Genomic DNA, 21,398 nt, shown 5'->3' on the forward strand with positions numbered 1-21,398 from the left:
ACATACAGGTAAAACACCCATACACAAGCATTTCTAAAAAGCCAAGTGGAGTGTGATGGTCCGCCTGCAACAGGAGGCAGAGAAATCCCCAGAGCAGACTGGTTAGCCAGACTAGCTGAAATGGTGAGTCCACCTAGAGACCCTGACTCAGCAAAGAATATGGAGAGTCATGGAGGGAGACACCCAACGCCGGCCTCAGAACCCCATACAGACGTGCATATGTGTGAAAACATTCATAATGCACGCATGCCGCATTCAGATGTAAAAATCAGTAAGAAAGAAACAACGTAATACAGTTCATTGAGAACAGGTTGGAGGGGCACAGAAGGACTTCTTGGTGCCAGGTGGAAGACACGTGACACACAGAACACCATTTTTTCTTTAATGGTATTAGGGATCAAATCCAGGGCCCCACACACTCAATCAGGTTTTCTTTCTTTCATTTTTTTTTTTTTTTTGTTTTGTTTTGTTTTTCGAGACAGGGTTTCTCTGTGTAGCTTTGCGCCTCTCCTGGAACTCACTTGGTAGCCCAGGCTGGCCTCGAACTCACAGAGATCCGCCTGTCTGCCTCCCGAGTGCTGGGGTCTTTCTTTTTTTTTTTTTTTTTTAACAATTTATTTTATGTGCATTATTGTTTTACCTGCATGTATGTCTGTGTGAGGGTGTCAGATCTTGGAGTTACAGACAGTTATTAGCTGCCATGTGGGTGCTGGGAATTGAACCCAGGTCCTCTGGTAGAGCAGTTGGTGCTCTTAACCACTGAGCCATCACTCCAGCCCCTCAATCAGGTTTCCTACCTCTGAGCTACTCCCTCAGCTAATGAGTGGAATTTTAGCAATGGTGTACAAATGATAGCCAGATTGGCACATGCCTGTAGTCCTAATACTCAAGAAACCAAAACAGGCAACACAGAATGTAAGGCTAGCCTGTGCTACATAGCGAGACCATGTCTCATACAAGAGAGAAAGACCGTACAGCTTAGTGGGAGGGTACCTGCGTGGGCAAAGCTCTGAGTTTGAACCCCAGTATCATGGGGGGGGGAATAATACCACATGGATCGGAGGCTGGAGAGATGGCTCAATGGCTAAGAGACTGTACTGTTCTTCCAGAGGACCTGAGTTCTGTTGAGTTCTATTGGGTTAGCCCACAGCCCCCTGGAACTCCAGCTCCAGGGGTCCCAATGCCTTCTTCTAGTCTGTAGAGGCACCTGCACTCATGTGCACAGACCCACACACAGGTACATGCACACACACACACACACGCACACACACACACACACACACAATTTATAAATAGTAGAAATACATCTTGAGGCAGAGGCAGATAGCGCTCTCTAAGTTTCAGGCCAGCCAGGGATACATGGTAAGACCCTGTGTCAAAAAAAAAAAAAGAAAAAAAGCAGGAATTAGACTCTAATTTGAATCTCTCTGGTTCCTTATTATCATATAGTATTGAGATATTATATAGTACGGAGTGAATCACAGTTTAAAGCAGAAGGCAGACCAGTAAGAGTATAATTTTCAGTTTTTTTGTTTGTTATTTCGTTTTGATGTGTATAGGTATTTTACCAGCTTGTGTGTCTGTGCACCATGTGCGTGCAGTGCCTTTAGAGGCCAGAAGAGGGCACTGGATCTCCTGGCATTGGAGCTACAGCACCCTGGTCCTCTAGAAGAACAGCTAGTCCCGCTAATTGTTGAGCTACCTCACCAGCCTGAGCTATCTCACCAGACTCCTAGACTTTGTTTGTTTGTTTTTTGTTTGTTTGAGACAGGGTCTCACTTTGTGGTCCTAGCTGGCCTGGAACTCTCTATATAAACCAGCCTGACCTCAAAATCACAAACACCCACCTGCTTGTGTCTCCTGAGTGCTGGAATTAAAGGTGTATACCACCATTGCCAGGAAAGAGGTTTTTAAAGATGGTTGCATTTATTTATGTAGGTATGTTTTGTGTGTGTGTGAACACGACTATGGGGACATGTGCCATGGTTCACATATACAATAAGAGGACAACTTGTGGGAGTCAGTTCTCTCCTACCGTGATAGAATTCAGATTGTCAGCCTTGGCAGGGAGCACTTTTATGCTCTGAGCCATATCACTGGCCTACAAGTATCGTTTAGAAAGAGTCTCCTGTAATGGGGCTGGAGAGATGGCTTAGTGGTTAAGAGCATTTGCAGATGGGATTTGGTTACCAGCATCCACATTGGGTGGCTGGCAACCATCCCCTAGTTCCAGTTTCCAAGTGTCGGGCGCCCCGCCCCCTTCTGGCCTCTGAGAGCACCAGACACAAGTGGAAGGCACTTAAATACATGCAAGCCAAATATTAATACACATAAAATAAAAATAAACCTTTCCCTCTCCCTCTGAAATGCCCTCCATCAGCTCCTTTTTGTCATCATGTCCCGAGTCTGTAAATCGCTCTGTAGATAAGGCTGGCCTCTTATCTTTACTTACAAGGATCCTCCTGCCTCTGCCTCTGCCTCTGGAATGCTGAGATCAAAGATGTGCAACACCACAGCCTGTTTGACCTCTTGACATTCCTGCCTTGGCCTTTCAAACAATGATCTCCCAGTTTTTGTTTGGCTTTGCTCTTTTGTTTGAACGTGGCGAAGGATTTTGGGTATTGAACTTAGAGCCTTGGACATGCTAGGCATTACTTTACCTCAATCTTTTTCTGCTCTTTATTTTGAGACAGGGTCTCACTGCTAAACTTGAATTTGGGATTCTTCTACCTCAGCATCCTGTGAAGTATCTGGGATTACAGAGCTTCACCATCATGTACACACACACACACACACACACACACACACACACACACACACACACTACAACCTCAGTTGGAAAATGTAATGTGATGTCCAGAAGGAACAGCCCAAAATCCTAAGGTCCACTCTTACATATAACTAGATACGCCGGGAGTACTAAAATTCTGTGATGAAACTTTATTTCACATAACAAAGACATGAGAATTCTAAGTGTGTGGATGAATAATTTCTTCCTTCTGTCATTCATAAAAATGGAAGAGAGGGGAAAAGAATCCCAAAGCAGTAGGTGTCCATCTGCCAGGCTATATTAAACCAAGAAGAGACTTTTCATTTCAAATTAGTTTCTTAGTATCCTTGGCACTTTCTCTTTGTGAAATATTTACAGAAAATATACATTTAAAAAGGGGGGAATTAAAACAGAAAAAGAAATTCAAGCAAAATCCGGCAGCCTCTATCCTCGCTTTTGCACAAGATGGTCTATCATGTCTTATCCTTTCCGTAAAAAAAAATAAAAATAAAAATAAAAGGAAGCCATGCCTCGTGATGCAGGCCTTTAATTCCACCTGCCAGGAAGGTCAAAGGTTCAAAGCCTGTAGGGTGACAAAGTAAGCTCAAGGCCTCACCAACTTAGTGAAAAATCTATCTCCAAATAAAAGACGAGGACTGCCAAGATGGCTTCCTAGGTCAAAGTGCTTGCTGTGGGAGCCCAGCCTAAGGATCTGAGTTCAATTCCCGGAGCCCCTGGAGAACTGACTCCTGAAAGTCATCTCTCAACCTCCACACATGGACCTTGGCACTTGCATGCCTGTGTGTAAGAGCATGCACGTTCACACACACACACACACACACACACACACACACACATCAAAAAGACACAAATAATGAAATTTTAAAAATCAAATATTCCAATCAGTGGTGGCACACACCTTTAATCCCAGCACTTAGAGGCAGAGGCAGGTGGATCTCTGTGAATTTGAGGCCAGCCTGGTCTACAGAGCAAGATCCAGGACAGTCAGCACTACACGGAGAAACCCTGTCTTGAAAAACAGAAAACAACAACAAAAACTTTAAATACATTTAAAAAGCACTAGGAGATATATATATATATATATAAAATATATATATATATATATATTATATATATATAGCTCGGTGGTACAACATTGGCCAAGCACGCACAAGGACCTGGGTTCAATCCCAAAAGCCACTAAAAAGGGGTGGGAGTAGCACAGGTTTGTGTTCTCAGCCCTCAGGAAGAAACTGAACCAGGAATATTATGAGTTCAAGTCCACTCTAGACTATGTAAGCTAGTTCCAGAATTAAGACACTTAAGGCGCTGGAAGGATGGCCCACCTGCTATGATGCATACCACTCTGGCGGAACGCAGGAGTCTGGTCACCAGCACCCAGATTAGTAGGCTCACCTATCTACAACTACAGCGCCAAGAAGATATTGGATGCCTCTGGGCTCCCCAGTAACCTGCACTCACATTAAAACAAACAAACAAACAAAAACCCCTCATAGACTCACAGGCATACACACACACACACACACACACACACACACACACACACACACACACACACACACATCTTTTGATCACGTAATCTTGGTCTTTTAACTACAACATGCCTCCCATTTCAGCCAGATTCTGCACCAGAAAAACCCGAGTTGCAGGACTTGGTAGAGCACTCTATCACTCGGGATGCAGAGGTACTGGTTGGCAGGATGTAAATAAAGCCACTGAAACACAACTATGGTCTCACACCGAGCTCTCCTCAATTCCTGGTGGATTCTAAATTCTGTTAGGGAACACAGGAAAGGCTTTCACGTTTTCAAACCCTTACACCAAACATGACGCCTTCGCGACAGGCGTTTTTTCGGGCGCGTTCCACTAATTCTGACTCCTGCCGGCAGCCGTCCCCCGTCTGGTGACGCAACCCGACGTGCTCTCCGCCCGCGGTCGCCGGGAAATCAAGATGGCGGCCCCCAGGAGCTGCGGTCTCTGGCGCTACTGCTGCCGCGGGTGGTTGCGGGCGGCGGGCGGCTGCAGGCTGCCCGGGTTTCATCGATCCTGGCCCGGAGCCACGCTGAGTGCGCGGTCCTTGTCCCAGGAGAAGCGGGCCGCGGAGACGCACTTCGGGTTCGAGACTGTGTCGGAGGAGGAGAAAGGCGGCCGAGGTGACCGACCGGGCCAGAGGGCGGATGGACGGACCTGTCTGTCACCGAGTCGGGTTCCTTTACCCGCCTGAGGGTGGATCTAATGCCCCGTTAGCCCTGGGGATGTTAGTCCTTACATTCATTCCTGCAGTCCTGACTTCCGAGGAGTACCCACCTCCCAGACTCAACTTCCCACACTCTTCGAGTCTTGACTGGGGACGCAGGCATTCGCGACGCTACACCTTGCCACACGCCCTCTTTCTTCTTTTTCTTTTGACTCCCTATGTCTCTCCTTGATTGTCCTCGAGCTTGATGTGTGGACCAGGCTGGCCTCGAACTCACAGAGACGCACCTGCCTCTGCCTCTTGAAGGCTGGGATGAAAGGCGTGCGCCACCGCAGCATCCTTAACTCTCACCGACTTCGAGGTTGCCCTCCGCCAGGCGCCGTGTAGACGTTCTCAACCCCCACGCCCCACCCCCCACTTCTCACTTCAGTTTCCCATGAGTGACTGTTGTTAATCCCTCACTTGGGGAACAGAGTTGAGGTTAAGCAAGAACTTGCACGATTTAAAGTGGTAGTCAGGGGCTGGGAGTGTCGCTCAGTGGGTACGGTGCTTCTTGCCTCTCACTCCCTAGGCTCAGTTGTGTGTGGTGGTGTGCACTGGGGATCCCAGCACTTGGGAGGTGGATGCAGGAGGATTAGAAGTTCAAGGTAGTTCTCTACTATACCTGGAATTTGAAGCCAGCTTCAGATAGTGAGAGCTTGTCTCTACAGAGACAGATATAAAATTGCTAATAAGTGGGAGAACTACCACTCTAACACAGTTTCTTACTAAGGAATGGCACCATTCCCTCCCCTTTAAAAAACACACACACAGCCAGCACTTGGGAGGCAGAGCCAGGTGAATCTCTGTGAGTTCGAGGCCAGCCTGGTCTGCAGAGCGAGATCCAGGAAAGGCACCAAAACTACACAGAGAAACCCTGTCTCGAAAACAAACAAACAAACAAACAAAAAAAAAAAAACGAAAACAAAACCAAAAAGTTACCAGGAGCAATTTGAACACTGTTCCCTTGTCATAAAGCTTACAGTAGGGGTTAAGTGTGTTTCCTATGACTTGGCAAATTGCCATTAACCCCATGCTAAGCTTTTTGTTAGGGGATGGAGAGGTGGCTTGGTCAGCTTCTAGCTCTTGTGCTTTCAACATCATGAAATATCTCTAAGAACCCCTTTATGGAAGTTATGAAAAACTCTATCACATTTGATTGTGTGTGTGCATGTCTGTGGGCTCGGTGGAGGTCAGAGGACAACTTGCAGGAGTCAGTTCTCTCCTTTGCCATATGGGTCCTGGGGCTCAACCTCACATCTTCAGGCTTGGAGGCAGGTGCTCCACCCACTGAGCCACCTCCCTGGCCCCGTGATTTTATTTCCTGCTGCTTCTGCTCTGACACATCTGAACCTGGTTGGCCTCACCTAGGTTACGAAGTTTGCCCTCACAAGCTCCCTGTGCTGTGTGTCTGGAGGCTCTTGGGCCCCAGCAGCGTGTGCCCACACAGTCACCTCTTATGCTTGCAACTGCACTGCATGCTTGCATTCTCACTCCGCTCCCCTCACTGTCCCTTTCCACTTGTGCGATGCACTCTTCTGTATCTGAAAGTTTTTCTGTGTCCTGCCTGGCCTGCAGTCAGGACAAATCTCTCTCATCCGCCGGTCCTGCCACTGCTCCAACCCAAATAAACACACACAGGCTAATATTTTTTTTTTTTCCCCAGAGCTGAGGACCGAACCCAGGGCCTTGCGCTTGCTAGGCAAGCACTCTACCACTGAGCTAAATCCTCAGCTCCAAATATTATTTTAAAACTATGGCCATGGCAGGCTTCTTGTTATCTAGTTCTTATATCTGAAATTAACCTATTTCTATTTATCTGTAAGTTGCCACATGGCCGTGGCTTACCGGTCTGCTGGCATGTTGTTGCTTTGGTGGCAGCTGGCGCCTGCTTTTTCCTCTCCTTTCTCTTCCTATCTGTTTGGATTCCCCACCTGCCTCTAAGCTGCCTTGCCGTAGGCCCAATGGCTTTATTTACCACCCAGGCAGAGCAGCATGTTTTCACAGCATACAGAAGGACATTCCCCCATCATTCTTCCTTGTTGCTATTGTTGTTTGCTTTTTGTGTTTTGCAGTGCTGGGATTAAATTCAGGGCTTTAGTCCTGCTCACTGATCTGAACCTCATTCCTCTGGTCTTTTCGTTTCTGTTGCTCAATTTCCTCCTTCATTGAGCTAAGCATGCCATATTGGTTTGTCACCGAGAGACCAGGAAACAGCAGAACTATTATGCTCTGACATGAATGAGTGTAAACTGATTAACCCATCCATGATGACACACATCAGCCTGCAGTCTATAAAGTAGATGACATAACTGGTCACTGATTATTACATACACCTCTTATTTTCATCATGAGTCATGAAATGAAAACTCCGTGAAGCTTGTGTTTCACGCGCATACTCACAGTTAACCCAACACCCTGTTTGAACGGTGATGTTGGACATTAGGAAAGAGGTTGGCTTCTCCTGTACACCTTTAAGCATTTGATGCAGGGTGGTGTTGGGGTCTGGAGAAGTCACTCAGTAATAGGGTCCTACCTGTCATGTGCAAGGCCCTGGATTCCATCCCCAGCACCACGAGAGGGGAAACATAATGTTAAGGTGCATCTCAGGTATCAAGCATTGTGGCGTAGCATCTCCTTGCAAAGACAGGCACTTTCAAGAGGGAAAGCCTCCCTTTGTCTTTTTCATTTAGATTTTCCCCATATTAATCCTGTTGATAACAGTGTGTCTGTCCCACCCCAGTCTACCAGGTGTTTGAGAGTGTAGCCAAGAAGTATGATGTGATGAATGACATGATGAGTCTCGGCATCCATCGTGCTTGGAAAGATTTGCTGATCAAGAAAATGCACCCATTGCCTGGGACCCAACTGCTTGATGTGGCTGGAGGCACAGGTAACGCCCTATTTGGTGTCCTTGGGGAAGGCTGAGTGTTAGACCTGTCTGCTGTAGGAGTGGGCTGCCTCTTGGGCTGACGGTGGTGACCGAAGGATCAGTGTGCAGCTAACTTCTGAGAAAGGGCAAGCATGTCGGTCCAGAGCAGCTTTGTGCCTGGCGCTTTTCTAAGGCCCTCCTGCTTCTGCCTCCCAAGTGCTGGGATCACATCCCCAGGGCAGCATGCCCAGCCCGTGGGCAGCATGCCCAGCTTGTTTTTTGCTTAGGTTTTCCTCCTCAATGCTCAGAACCCAGGGCGTAGTTAAGTGCTGTGTCACGGAGCTTTTCCCCAGCCCGTTTTATCTTCTGTTTGGCCTTTAATCCACTCTCCTTCTGTTTGGAGAGAAGCCTTTTCTCACATTACACAAGCTGTTTAGGACACAAGCTTTTCAGGCTGCCTTCCTCCGTACCCACTTGCACATCAGACATCAAAGCATACTGTGGCCTTTGTTTCTTGTTGCACACTGAGCACCTGGGGAGAAAAGTGCCAAGAAAGTGTACATCAGAAAGCCTTTAATCTCAGCATTTGGGAGGCTGAGGCAGGAGGAGCCAAGTAGATTCAAAGCCAGCCTGGATTCCATAGTGCATGCGAGGCCAGTCTGGGCTACAGATCAAGACCCTGTCTCAAAAACCAAACAAATAGGGGCTGGAGAAGTGACTCAGTGCTTTAGAGTACATACAACTCATACTACTTTTGCAAGTCTTTGCTTTTTTTGTTTGTTTGTTTTGTTTTTTAGAGACAGGGTCTTACTATGTTGCCATGGCTGACCTGTAACTTGCTATATAGATCAGGCAGGCCTTTTAACACAAAGATCATCCACGTGCCTCCCAAGTAGTGGCATGTGCTGCTGTGAGTGGCTTTTTTTTTTGAGACGGGTCTCATGTACCACGGGTCTCATGTACCACAGGCTGACTTCAAACTCATTACATGGCTGTGGCTGCCTTGATCCTCTTTCCTCCACCTCCCAAGTGCTGGGACTGCAGGCATGCACCACCACGCTTGGTGTATTTGGTGTATGCCATGCTAGGCATGGAGCCCCTTGATTTGTGTGTGCTAGGCAAGCACTCTCCCAACTGAGCCACACCAGTAGCCCTTAACCTTAAAACTATTTTAAGTACCAGTTGTGTGGTGTACACATGTAATCCCAGTACTCAGGAAGTAGAGGCAGGGGGACCAGGAGGTCAGAATCATCCTTAGCTACTTAGTGAGCTCATGGCCAGACTGGGCTACACGAAACAGTGTCACAAAAGAAATGAAGGAGGGGAGGGGAGGAAGAAAGGGGGGAAAGAAGGAAGGAGAAGGGTTTAGTTTAACTCAGGAATGGTCGCATGCATCTATAATCCCAGCCCAGGAGACCATAGGTGGAGGATCAGGAGTTGAAGGCCAGCCTAGACAGTATAGACACGTCCTTTTGGGGGTGGAGTGGGAACCGGTTTCTACTGAAAGGAGCAGAAGCATCCTTCCGCGACCACACCCCTCTCTGCATCCGCTCTTGGGGCTGGGGGTACTGACTGGCTGGTTTCATTTGTATCTTTCCTTCTCTTGACTTCCCGCAGGCGACATTGCATTCCGGTTCCTTCGGTGTGTTCAGGCTCAGCATCAGAGGAAACGGAAGAGGCAGTTAAGGGCTCAGCAAAATTTATCCTGGGAAGAAATTGCCAAAAAGTACCAGAATGAAGAGGATCCCTTGGGTGGTTCGCTTGTCACAGTCTGTGACATCAACAGGGAGATGCTAAAGGTTGGACAGCAGAAAGCCCTGGACCAAGGACACACGGCGGGTGAGTCCCTCAGCAGACCCCGGCATTGTTTGCACGTTTACAGAGGAAGGTGATGCACGCGATGTTCCAGTCAGCGGGAGCTGAAGGTGGCTTATGTGGCTGAGCACAGCTCAGAGGTGGTGTTGCTCCAGAATCGGAGTCGCAGACTAAGCTTGATGAGCAGTGGCCCAAAGTGCTTAAGGATCTTCTTTTTTTGTTGTAATTTTTTTTAAATTGGTACAGTCTTTAAATCGCACATATATCTCTGCAGCATATGGGTGCCTGGTACCTACAGAGAGCAGAAGAGGGCATCAGATCTAGAACTGGAGTTATAGATGGTCGTAAACCAGCTGGGTGCTGGGACTCAAACCCAGGTCCTCTGGAGGAGCTGCCAGTGCTCTTAACTGCTGAGCCATCTCCCAGCCATTGTTACCTTTTAAAATTAGGGTTTTTATTTAATCAGGGCTAGGGGGTACTATGCTGGTGCCATAGCACTCCTGTGGAGGTCAGAAGACAATTTGTGGGGGTTGGTTCTCTCCTTCCACCATGGAATCTTGGGAATTGAACTCATGTCACTGGGTCTGGCAGCAAGCCCCTTTACCCACTGAGCCATCTCACTGGCCCTAGAAGTCTCCTTCAAGTTGTTGGTTTTGTTGTTTTGTTTTGAGACAGGGTCTTAACTATGTATAGTCTTGGCTAGCCTGGAACTAACTCTAGACCAGGCTGGCCTTGAATTCATAGCAGGAGCTTCTTAAGTCACACAATTTTTCTCTCTCTTTAAATGCCTTTTTCAGCACTGGAAATTGAAGCCAGGTTCTTGCACATGCTCACTACGCTGCCACTGATTTTACCTCTGGCCACTGAATGTTTCAAAACACTTGCCCTAGCCAAGCATGGTGGTACATACTTTTAATCCCAGAACTTGGAAGGCAGAACCAGGTAGATCTTTGTGAGAACTCTATATAGTGAGTCCCCAGCCAGTCCAGGCCACATAGTGAAACCGTCTCAAACAACAACAACAACAAAAGTTTACCCTGAATATTGCACGTTCACTGGTGACCCTGCATGTTGCACCCTCTTGACAGCTTGCCCGACCGCTGGACTGCCCTCTTCCACACCGCCCAGGCAGTACAGGCGGCCAGAGAGACAAGGGCCTATCACAAAAAGTCCTCTGTCAACACTCTGGGCAGTGTCAGCATTTCTCTGCTTCCCTTGCCCACTATGAATGTCTGGTTATTTTAGGCCAATTATTCTCCTCCTCCTCACACACCAGGAAGGAGCTGCCTAGACGAACTGCAGCCCACTTGGCCTTGACGATGAAGGACTCCTTTGTTAGCTGTCCACACTCGTCAGAAGGCAGACTAGACAAAGGCACTGCGTGTCTTCCTCCTGCGGACAGATGTATTTCCCTTGTCTGGTGCTTGGCCGTAAAGAATGGAGAACAGTGAGACGATGGGCAATGTAGTGTGGCTATGGACCTGTCTAGGAACCCGTTGTTGTTTGAGACGAGATGTCACATTACCCAGGCTAGCAGTCAGGGCTGGCCTTGAGCCCCTGGTGGTCCTACTGCTACCTGCCTGATTATGCAATGAAAACACAGCCACTTCCAGCCTTTAAGCCAGGGACTGGAGAGGTGGCTCAGCCCCTGAGAGAGCGGGTTGTTCTTGCAGTGGGTTCCCAGCATCCAAACGGCAGCTTACAACTGGTAAAACCCTAGTTCCAGGGGCTCCAGCACCCTCTTCTGACCTCTGTGGGCTCTTGTACATATGTGGTGCGCTTACACACACTCAGGTACACTCACACACATATACACAAAAACAAACAAACAACAACAAAACCCTTTGAGCTAGATGATTGGAATCTGTCCTTTGCTAACATTATTCCACATGTAGCCAATTAGACATAAACTCTAAAAAGGTTTCCAATCTGAGTGGTGGTGCACGCCTTTAATCCCAGCACTTGGGAGGCAGAGGCAGCCGGATCTCTGTGAGTTCGAGGCCAGCCTGGACTACAGAGCGAGTTCCAGGACAGCCAGGGCTACACAGAGAAACTCTGTCTTGAAACCTCCTCCCCGCAAAAAAAGGTTTGAATGACCAAGAGGTTGGATTTATAAAGAGATAAAGACTAGAGAAAGCAGACGGGAGAATCAAAAGCCGATTGGCTGTTTCAGGGTTGCCTTCTCTGTAGATGAGTCTAGAAGAGCAGTGAGTGGTTAACAGCAGAACGTTCCCAGCTGTCCCTTCCTTCTTGTAGGGTTAAAGTTGGAGGAGCTGTGCTAGTCCTCAGGTCTCACAGTGGGTCATTTTCCATGTGGATGTAGGAACTTGAGCACGAGAATTTCATTGTGAGTTTCAGTCTGGTCTATTGGACCTAGCATAGGAGCATAGTCCAAAATAGTAGCTTCCCGTGAAGTTTATTTGACAGTGTTGGGTTTTTTTTACATTAATTCACGTATTTTGTGTGCTTATACGTGTGTGCACAAGTGTGTTTTTGTGTGCCTGTATGTGTGTATACACAAGTGTGTTTTTGTGTGCCTGTATGTGTGTGTGCACAAGTGTGTTTTTGTGTGCCTGTATGTGTGTATGCACAAGTGTGTTTTTGTGTGCCTGTATGTGTGTGTGCACAAGTGTGTTTTTGTGTGCCTGTATGTGTGTGTGCACAAACGTGTTTTGTGGAAGTCAAAGAACAGTGTGGAGAAGTGATTGTTTCCAAGAATCAGACTCCGGTGTCAGTCTTGGTGACAGTACCTTTTCCACAGAGCTGCCTTGCTGGTCTTTAATGAATTATGTTAGATCCAAATCAATGTCCTTCAGAACATGGCTACCCTCATGAGTTCTGAACTTAAAGTCAGGCCAATGATTCAGTCCTGCAATCCCAGTTGTTTGGGAATCTGAGGCAAGAGAATCAAAAATTCCAGGCCAGCCTGGGCCTGAGTGAGTTCATTCCTGCTTAGGCTTGGGCAGTTTAGTTAAATTCATCCCAAAATGAAAAGTTAAAAGAAAGCTGGAGCCGGGCGGTTGTGGCAGGTGGGTCTTTGTGATTTCGAGGCCAGCCTAGTCCATGTAGTGAGTTCCAGGACAGCCAGGGCTCCTCAGAGAAGCCCTGTCTTGAAAACCATTAAAAAATGAACGAATAGCCGGGCGGTGGTGGCGCACGCCTTTAATCCCAGCACTCGGGAGGCAGAGCCAGGCGGATCTCTGTGAGTTCGAGGCCAGCCTGGGCTACCAAGTGAGTTCCAGGACAGGCGCAAAGCTACACAGAGAAACCCTGTCTTGAAAAAAAACCAAAAAAAAAAAAAATGAACGAATAAGTAAAACCTTAAGACCTTTGCTCTTCACCACAGTGCTACCTATGAAGCACCTGGCTGCAAAACAATTGCTTTAGGGTAAACGTGGTAGCTCAGGGCAGCATTCGCCCAGCACAACAGAGTGCCCGGGCTGTGATTGATCTCAGCCCTGAAACAGAGAGATGCTAGCTGTGGCTGTCCCCAGTGAAGGCAGCTATGTGACGTCTTCTGACACCAAATCTGGAGGCCCCACGCACCAAATGTAGCAGGCTTCCTTGGACCTCCAGCCCCCAGATCAAGACACGGAGACTTCTTATCAATTCTGAGTGCTCGGCCTTATCTTATGCTTGTCCCACTGGTTCTTATAACTTAGTTTAACCTGTTTTTCTTCATCTGTGTTTTGCCTCAGGGCTTTTACCTGTCTTTGATTCTGTATGTCCTGCTCTGTGCCTGGCTGCCTGGCTGCCCTGGGCGTCTCCCTCTCTTCCTCCCTTGTTTTTTCTCTTCTCTTCTCCCTCCCATGTGTTTTTTTTGCCCGCCAGTCCCACCTATCGCTCTCCTGCCTAGCTATTGGCCATTCAGCTTTTTATAGACCAATCAGGAGCCTTAGGTAGGCAAAGCAACACATCTTTACATCATTAAATAAATGCAGCATAAACAAATGCAACACACCTTCACACAGTTCTCGAATTCTCTCACTTCAGTTCTGACATTTCCCAGACTTTGTATCATGGGCTCTATGCCACTGAACCGCCACCACCTTCACAAGCCACACACATTGATGCCTAGGGTACTCACTCTCTTACTTGGCTTACTACAGAATCCTCAGATTCACTACTTCTCCGTGCATGGGAAACAGCTACCTAGACTTATACCCAGAACTGGTTTTGTCTTCCAGGACTTGCATGGGTATTGGGAGATGCTGAAGAACTGCCCTTTGATGATGACAAATTTGATGTGTACACCATTGCTTTTGGGATCCGGAATGTCACACACATTGACCGGGTATGATTACCTGCATGCTCAGGATACATGTGACTTTCAGGATAGCAGTTCCCCTGGAGTGGACCTACCCCAAGTGAGGACAGGAAAGATCCTTTTCTAGGCCTAGTACTTAAGAGGAGTGACTATTTAAGCTTAGAGTTTTCTTCTTCCTCTTCCTCCTCCTCCTTAATGTATTTATTTGTGTGTGTGTGTGTGTGTGTGTGTGTGTGTGTGTGTGTGTGTGTGGTATGTCTGGAATATTATTATGGTCCAGGGGCCCAGAAGAGAAGCTACAATGGCGCAAATTATTTTTGGGAAAAGAATCTAAGTACATCGAGGTCTTTGTCCATCTACTTTATTCCTCTAGGATGAAATCCTATCTACACAACCTCAGTTCTGTTCTCATGCCTAGCTCCTATCTTGCCTCCTCTCTACCTTTATCTGCTGTCCCCTCTAAGTGCTATCTTAATTCTCTTATCTTAGTTCTGCCCCATCTTGTCTTTCTCATCTCATTCTTCCCCATCTGGCTCTTCCTCATCTTTCATTTCATTCTTCTAGTTCTCCAGTTAAAATCCTCTCTCAGTCCCTGAGGTTTACAGTTGTGTACCCATGCAATAGCAGTGCTCTAGCCAAAGCAAGGTCACCAGGCTTGAATTCTTACAGGGTCATAAAGGCAGACAAGAGTTTTCCTCAGGCAGTGACTGTCAGGCTTTCTTTTACAACCCAAAAGGGGAGTGGTAAAGGAGGAGGTCAACTAAGAGCTAAAATTGGTTAATGTATCAGAAAAAGGGAATTTATGTGCTGAAGCCATCTCTCCAGCCCCAGGACTTTCTTCTAAGTTGCCATAAAATTTAGCCTGAACCAACCACAGGCCAGCTCATGGTTGCTCAGGTTGGCACTTACATTCTCTTCGTGGTTGGACCTGCTGTGGCATTTCCTGTTTCCTCTTGTGAAGCTGTGTGTGTGTTTGCAGGTCAGAAGCGTGGTCAGATATAGAAAGGGGCACTTGGATGCTGTACGGGCAGAAGGGAACATGGTTCCTGTACAGCAGGAAGAGAATGTTCATTTCTCAGTAGGATTCAGCTCTTCACTTCTTCCTGAGCACTCTGTCAGACATTTAAAAACCATATGCAAGGAACTGGCTTCCTTTCTGGGATGTGGGCCCTGTTGTCTGACTCCTCTACTTCTGGGTGAGACTTCGTAGCGATTGCTCTGGTTTGAATATAGTACTCTCCGAGAGACCTGAGGGTGGCGCTGTTGAGAGGTGCTGAGGACCTTTAGGTGGGGCCTTGTGGGAACCCCATAGGTCAGTTGAGTGTGTGCATGCCTCCTGGCGGTGTGGGGGCCTTGACCCGTCTAGCGTTTCTCTACACCTTCTCCCTTCCCTCCTCTTCTCTCCCTGTCCTGTTATTTTTGTTTTTTCTCTCTCTCCCTCTCTCTGTATCATTACTTGGAAACCATGATCAGAAGTGCAGGATAAAAGCACTTGCTACCAAACCTAACACACTGAGTTCAATCCCCAGGAAATACGTGGCAGAAGACAGAATCAACTCCTGCAAGTTGTTCTCTGCTGTCCACATGCATGTTCATGTGTGCACACACACTGTATGTATAGCTGTAGGTATAGACATATATAGATATGTATACACACACACACATGTATGTGTGTGTAGGCTTTGTTTGTTTGTTTGTTTGGACAAGGTTTCCATATGTAGTCCTGGCGTAGAACTTAATATCTATGACTGACTCTGTAGACCAGGCTGTACTCAAATTCAGAGATTCACCTGCCTCTGCCTCCCAAGTGCTGGGATTAAAGGTGTGCAGCACCACACTCAGCTATATTTTTTTAATTGGAAAAAAAAAAAAAACACTTTGTAGGCAGGTGTGATAGCATATGGCTATATTTGCAATACTCTGTAAAGGCAGGAGGATTGCTTTAAGTTTGAGGCCTCTTCTACATAGCGAATTCCAGGCCATCAAGACCCATGTAACAATATCCTGTCTTGAAAAAACAAAAATCCTCATTTTGAAGAAGGGTCTCCCTCTGAAGGCCAGGCTGACCTAGAACTCCCTCTGTAGCCCAGGCTGACCTAGAACTCCCTCTGTAGCCCAGGCTGACCTAGAACTCCCTCTGTAGCCCAGGCTGACCTAGAACTCCCTCTGTAGCCCAGGCTGACCTAGAACTCCCTCTGTAGCCCAGGCTGACCTAGAACCCACTATGTAGCCCAGGCTGACCTAGAACTCCCTCTGTAGCCCAGGCTGACTTAGAACTCACTATGTAGCCCAGGCTGTCTTTGAACTTGCAGCAATCTTGCTTCAGTTTCCCAAATGCTAGAATTACAGACATGAGCTACACATCCAGCTTTAAAACAAACAAACAAACAAACAAACAAACAAACAAAAAGACCCTCTCTAAAGAGACAAATTAATCCTGTAAACAATTACTTTGCTACTGTAGGGGACATTTTTCTGTCTCTCCCACATTCTGCACTGTTTCTGACACCAGTCATGTGGGGTTTTCCCATGCCACATAATCCTCTGCAAATAGCCACTGAGTGCCCTCCAATTTAATTCTGATACTAGCTGCTTGGACTGCCACAGATTCCTCCAGGCTAAGGGCTCAGTCCACTAAAGTGCCCTCCAGTTCAGATAGAAATTTCTCACTGGCTGCAGACCAGAGGTCTTTGCAACCTCTTTGTGGGTTTGATCATTTGCTAGAGTGTGGTTCTCTAAGCCGGCCATGTTGGCATATGCAGCAGTCACAGGACCTGGGAGGCTGGAGCAGAGGTCTCAAGTTCCAGGCCAGTCTTGGCTGTAGAGATAGAGCCTGTCTTTGTTGTTTTTGTTTTCTGTGGGTTTGTCTTGTTTGCTTGTTTTGGAGAAAAGGTCTCACTTTGTTACCCTGGCTGGCCTCAAACTCACTATGTAGATCACCTACTTCTGGTTGCAGAGTGGTAGGATTAAAGGCATGTCTCTCCTGGCCTGATAGAACCTATTTACAATAACCAAGGCCAGGTATGTGGTTCTTGTATGAGACCTTGTCTCAAAAACAAAAGAAGAACAGTCTTTCTTTGTTGCTTCTTGGCTTGGAGGCGATCTGCCATGTAGACCTATCCTGTGCATCTTCCCAGGTGCCCCCATCCCAGCCTGGAACCTACCAGACTGTAAGCTAAACAACCCTTCCCTACATATTCTGCAGTTTGTTGTGGTGCTAGGCAGCCTGCACCCGCTCTGTAGCTTGGTTTTTATGGCCATCCTGCAGCTATAAAAGGTTTATTATTTGCTCTGATTGAAACATGTTTTTGCCAGTTGTGGCTCCTGCCTGTGATCCAGCACTCAGGAGGCAGGAGAGGCATCATTACAAGTTCAAGGCCACAGGAGTCTATGTGATGAGTTCTTGTCCTATAGCCAGGCACAGCAAATGTATCTCACAAAAACAAAAAAGGAAGATTCAAATGAAATACTTTTGAATAGGATCAAAGTTGATTTTGTCAGTGAGAACCTCCTGCCCACACTAATCTCCCAGCCTTTCGGTGCCTCTTCTCCCACACAGTCCTTGTGTATATTCCTTGTGTATATTTGTAAAGATGTTTTGTGCCTTTTAAGTGCGTCTGTTACAGTCAGGTGTGGTTTCATATGCCCGTAACCCCAGTGCTTAGCGGGGGTTGAGGAGATGGCTCACCCAGTAAAGTGCTCACTACACAAGCAGGAGGAGCTGGCGGTGGTGGTGCACTCTTTAATCCCAGCCCTCAGGAGGCAGAGGCAAGCGGAGCTCTGAGTTTGAAGCCAGCCTGGTCTACAGAGAAAGTTCCAGGGAAAAGGCCAGATGTGTACTGGGGTTGCAGCTAAATGATAGAGAATTTATCTAACATGTGCAAGGCCCTGAGCTCAGTCTCCAGCATTCTAAAGGAACATACATACACACACACACACACACACACACACACACACACACAAAAATCAGTGATTTTGTATGTGTCTCTTAAGATTGAACCCAGGGCTTTTATACATGCTTATTAGTAATATCATTAAGTTAAGCTGGCCTTAAACTCACCCTGTAGCCCAGGCTGGCCTTGAACTTACAGTCCAGTCCTTTGTGCAGTCTCCCAAGCAGCTGGAATTACAGGCCTGGGTGACTAGTCTGGCTTATATGGTGATTTTCCTCCATGTTATCACTTAAAACTCTTCTTTCTTCCTTTTACAATAGCTGAGTAGGTTCTGTTTGTGCAGATTTCCCATGATGTTAACAAGGCTCTCGATGGTTAAAGATGCATCGCATTCTGTCCCATAGAAAATGAATTATCCACATACATGTCATTTTCTGTCAGATAGATTCCTTTAATTAAAATTGTTATGTTGGGGTCTGGAGGATGGTCAGTGGTTGCTCTTCCTTCCAGAGGACCCACATGGTAGCTCATACCTGTCTCTAATTTTAGTTCCAGGGGATATGATGCCCTCTTCTGGTCTCTGCAGGCACCAGGCACACTAGTGATGCACACATGCAGGCACAACACCTATACACATAAAATAGAAGTTTTTAATCAAGGGTTGGGGATTTAGCTCAGTGGTAGAGCGCTTGCTAGGCCCTGGGTTCGATCCTCAGCTCAAAAAAAAAAAAAGTTTTTAATCAAAATCATTACATGGAAGAGGTTATCCACTGTGGCTCTAACCCATAATTCTAAGCTTTGTCTTCGTGGAGCTGTGCTGTCTGCCTGCATGAGCAACTTTCTTTCTCAGGTCATGAGCAGCAAATGCCTGTAACATGGGGTAGTTTCTGCATTGTGATTCCTCTGGATATAAAAGGGAGTTTATGGGGAATGTTCGCAGTGCTCATAGAAACTAACCCAGCCTCTGACCCTTGGAATTGCGGAGAGGTGTGCTGAGGATCTTCTTGTCACTCTTTCTCTCAGGCACTCCAAGAAGCCCATCGCGTCCTAAAGCCAGGAGGCCGGTTTCTCTGTCTGGAGTTTAGCCAAGTGAATGATCCTCTCGTATCCAGGTTAGCATTGATAACAGGGCTTTATAAACTTGTCTAGCAAAGGTTCCCCACCCCAAAATAGATAGAAAATGGCAGTAAGCTACTGGCATCTGTGGAGGCACCAAAGGGCAGGGCTTGTAGAGGTCAGTGAGTCCTTAGTGACAATGCTTAGGCCAGAAGAGCCTCAGCAGACGCCGGAGGCTGAGTTAGCCAGCCCACATGGTTTATTTTGTTTGACTCATGTGTCATTTTAAGAAATGTAATAGCCAGGTGTGGTGGCTCACACCTGTAATCCCAGCACTCAGGAGGCTGAGGCAGGAGGATCTCTTCAAGTTCAACACTTGGTATATATAATGAGTTCCAGGACAGGCTAGTCTACAGGATGAGGCTCTATCTCATACCCACCAGCCAGCCAAAAACTTAAAATCGGGAATTTTACCTAAGGACCTGGATTTCCAGCTTCATTGGGAAAATCAGATGCGTCACCAGCTTGGCAGACTCCTTCACGAAGGCTCTGTCATTTGCTGCAGCCTCTAGGCCTTGCTTTTGCTCTACTTGCCTGTCTCAGGCACTTGCTTGACCCTGTAGACATCTGAGTCAGTGACTCCTGGCTTACACGGTCCGACTTGCTATTAAGGGATGATCCAAGCACATTTTTGTAAAGTTTTTTTTTAAGACAGGGTCTCACTCTGTAGCCCTGGCTGTCCTGGAACTCTCTATGTAAACCAGGCTAGCCTCAGACTCACAGAGATCTGCTTGCCTCTGCCTCCCAAGTGCTGAGATTAAAGGCATGCACTACCATGCCTGGCTACAGGAAGCATTCTTAACCACTGAGCCATCTCTCCTAACCCTCCACTTTTCCTTATTTTATTGGTGAAGAGGCCAGGGAATGTGCCCAGAAATGCACACAAATCCTAATCTTTGCCTTTGTCCCTCTTTTTCTTTTTTTCAAGGCTTTATGATCTGTACAGTTTCCAGGTCATCCCTGTCATTGGTGAGGTCATTGCAGGAGACTGGAAGTCCTATCAATACCTTGTGGAAAGTATTCGGAAGTTCCCAAATCAGGTACAGGGCTTTTGTAACTTACAGCAAAGGCCCCAAGGCTGAAATCCAAGCATCCCATGTGCCTTTTCTTGTGTTTTAGGAAGAGTTCAAGGAGATGATTGAAGCTGCAGGCTTTCAGAAGGTGACCTACGAAAGCCTGACCACAGGGATCGTGGCCATTCATTCTGGCTTTAAACTTTAGCTCCTTTTCTGTGTGCAGCACGAAGTCATTTCTGCTGAGCCTGGAACTGGAAGATGGTCTCCCCGATGAGCCTGGCTGAGCATCTGTTTCCTCTTATGGCTGTCAAACCTTGGATTCATGATCTGCATTGATCTCTGAGTTCGAGGCCAGCCTGGTCTACAAAGTGAGTTCCAGGACAGCCAGGGCTACACAGAGAAACCCTGTCTTGAAAAACCAACCAAAGCAAGGCAACAACACAATCGTCGGGTATCTGAAAGGGCTGCAGATGTTGCTTTTTGGCCCAGCACACTAGGGGTCATTCATAGATTTCACAAGACCTCGGCTGTCACTGAACAGCTTTCAGACAGCCAACTACAGATGTTTCAGAACAGCAGTAAAGAGCATCCGAGAAAACGCTAAACCTTAAAAACTGCATTTTGTTTTTCAGCCAGCTGGATCCTACTGGCTTTTAAATTAACAGGCAGGAGCAGGCACTAAGAGATACTCCATAAACCATCCAACCAATTTCATTTCTATAGCAACATGTTTTCTCACATCTGAACCTGAAAATGAAAGTTGAAAGCCACCAGCCTCTTGACAGAAAACCGGGCCAGATCAAATTAGACCAGAACCCTCAATGTCCAGCCATGTTGTCTTGCATCAGCTCTAGGGACTGTTGCTGGAAACTGTCATCTGGTTGGATAAACTACGGCTTTGATGGCCAAATTCCTGGTGGGTTTCAAATAAAAATACAGCCAGGTCATAAAGAGGGAAAGGGACTCAATGTTTATGGAAACATTTCTACCTGTTCAAACAGATACAAATCTCAATTACCCTAACTGTAGTCTCTCTCCAAAATATGCCCTTTTCTGCAGATAGTAGGGAACACATACCAAATGTCACAAACACTAAAACAACCAGGAGGGATGTCGCACATCTGCAGCTCCAGGATTTGGCAGGTGAACAAGGAAGATTAGTTGGAGGTTATCATCAGCTATATAGCGAATTTGAGGCTGGCCTGGGCTTCATAAGACAGTTACAAAAACCAACAGGCCTGCAAGATGGATTATGGAATAGACTTGCTGTCAAGTCTGAGTCTCAGAACCCACGTGGTAGAAAACCTGCTGCCAGTTGTCCTCTATCCTGTACATGCATACTCACATGAACAATAAAGCAGTTTCACACTCCTCTGAACTGATAAAACAGTG

General features: G+C 46.9%; 1 protein-coding gene across 1 annotated transcript; it reads left to right on the forward strand.

The window, feature by feature from the left end:
• The first annotated feature begins 4,704 nt into the window (after nt 1-4,704).
• Coq5 (coenzyme Q5, methyltransferase) lies at nt 4,705-21,377 on the forward strand. The gene is made up of 7 exons (XM_052755116.1): nt 4,705-4,944; nt 7,771-7,920; nt 9,517-9,738; nt 13,902-14,008; nt 18,898-18,986; nt 19,919-20,030; nt 20,110-21,377. Exons 1-7 carry the CDS (start codon nt 4,743-4,745, stop codon nt 20,209-20,211), a joined length of 984 nt encoding a protein of 327 aa, XP_052611076.1. The 5' UTR covers nt 4,705-4,742; the 3' UTR covers nt 20,212-21,377.
• The last annotated feature ends 21 nt before the right edge of the window (nt 21,378-21,398 follow it).

This window comes from Peromyscus californicus, unplaced genomic scaffold (genome assembly GCF_007827085.1).
Source record: "Peromyscus californicus insignis strain IS unplaced genomic scaffold, ASM782708v3 Scaffold_2__1_contigs__length_46816999, whole genome shotgun sequence".
NCBI lineage: Eukaryota > Metazoa > Chordata > Mammalia > Rodentia > Cricetidae > Peromyscus > Peromyscus californicus.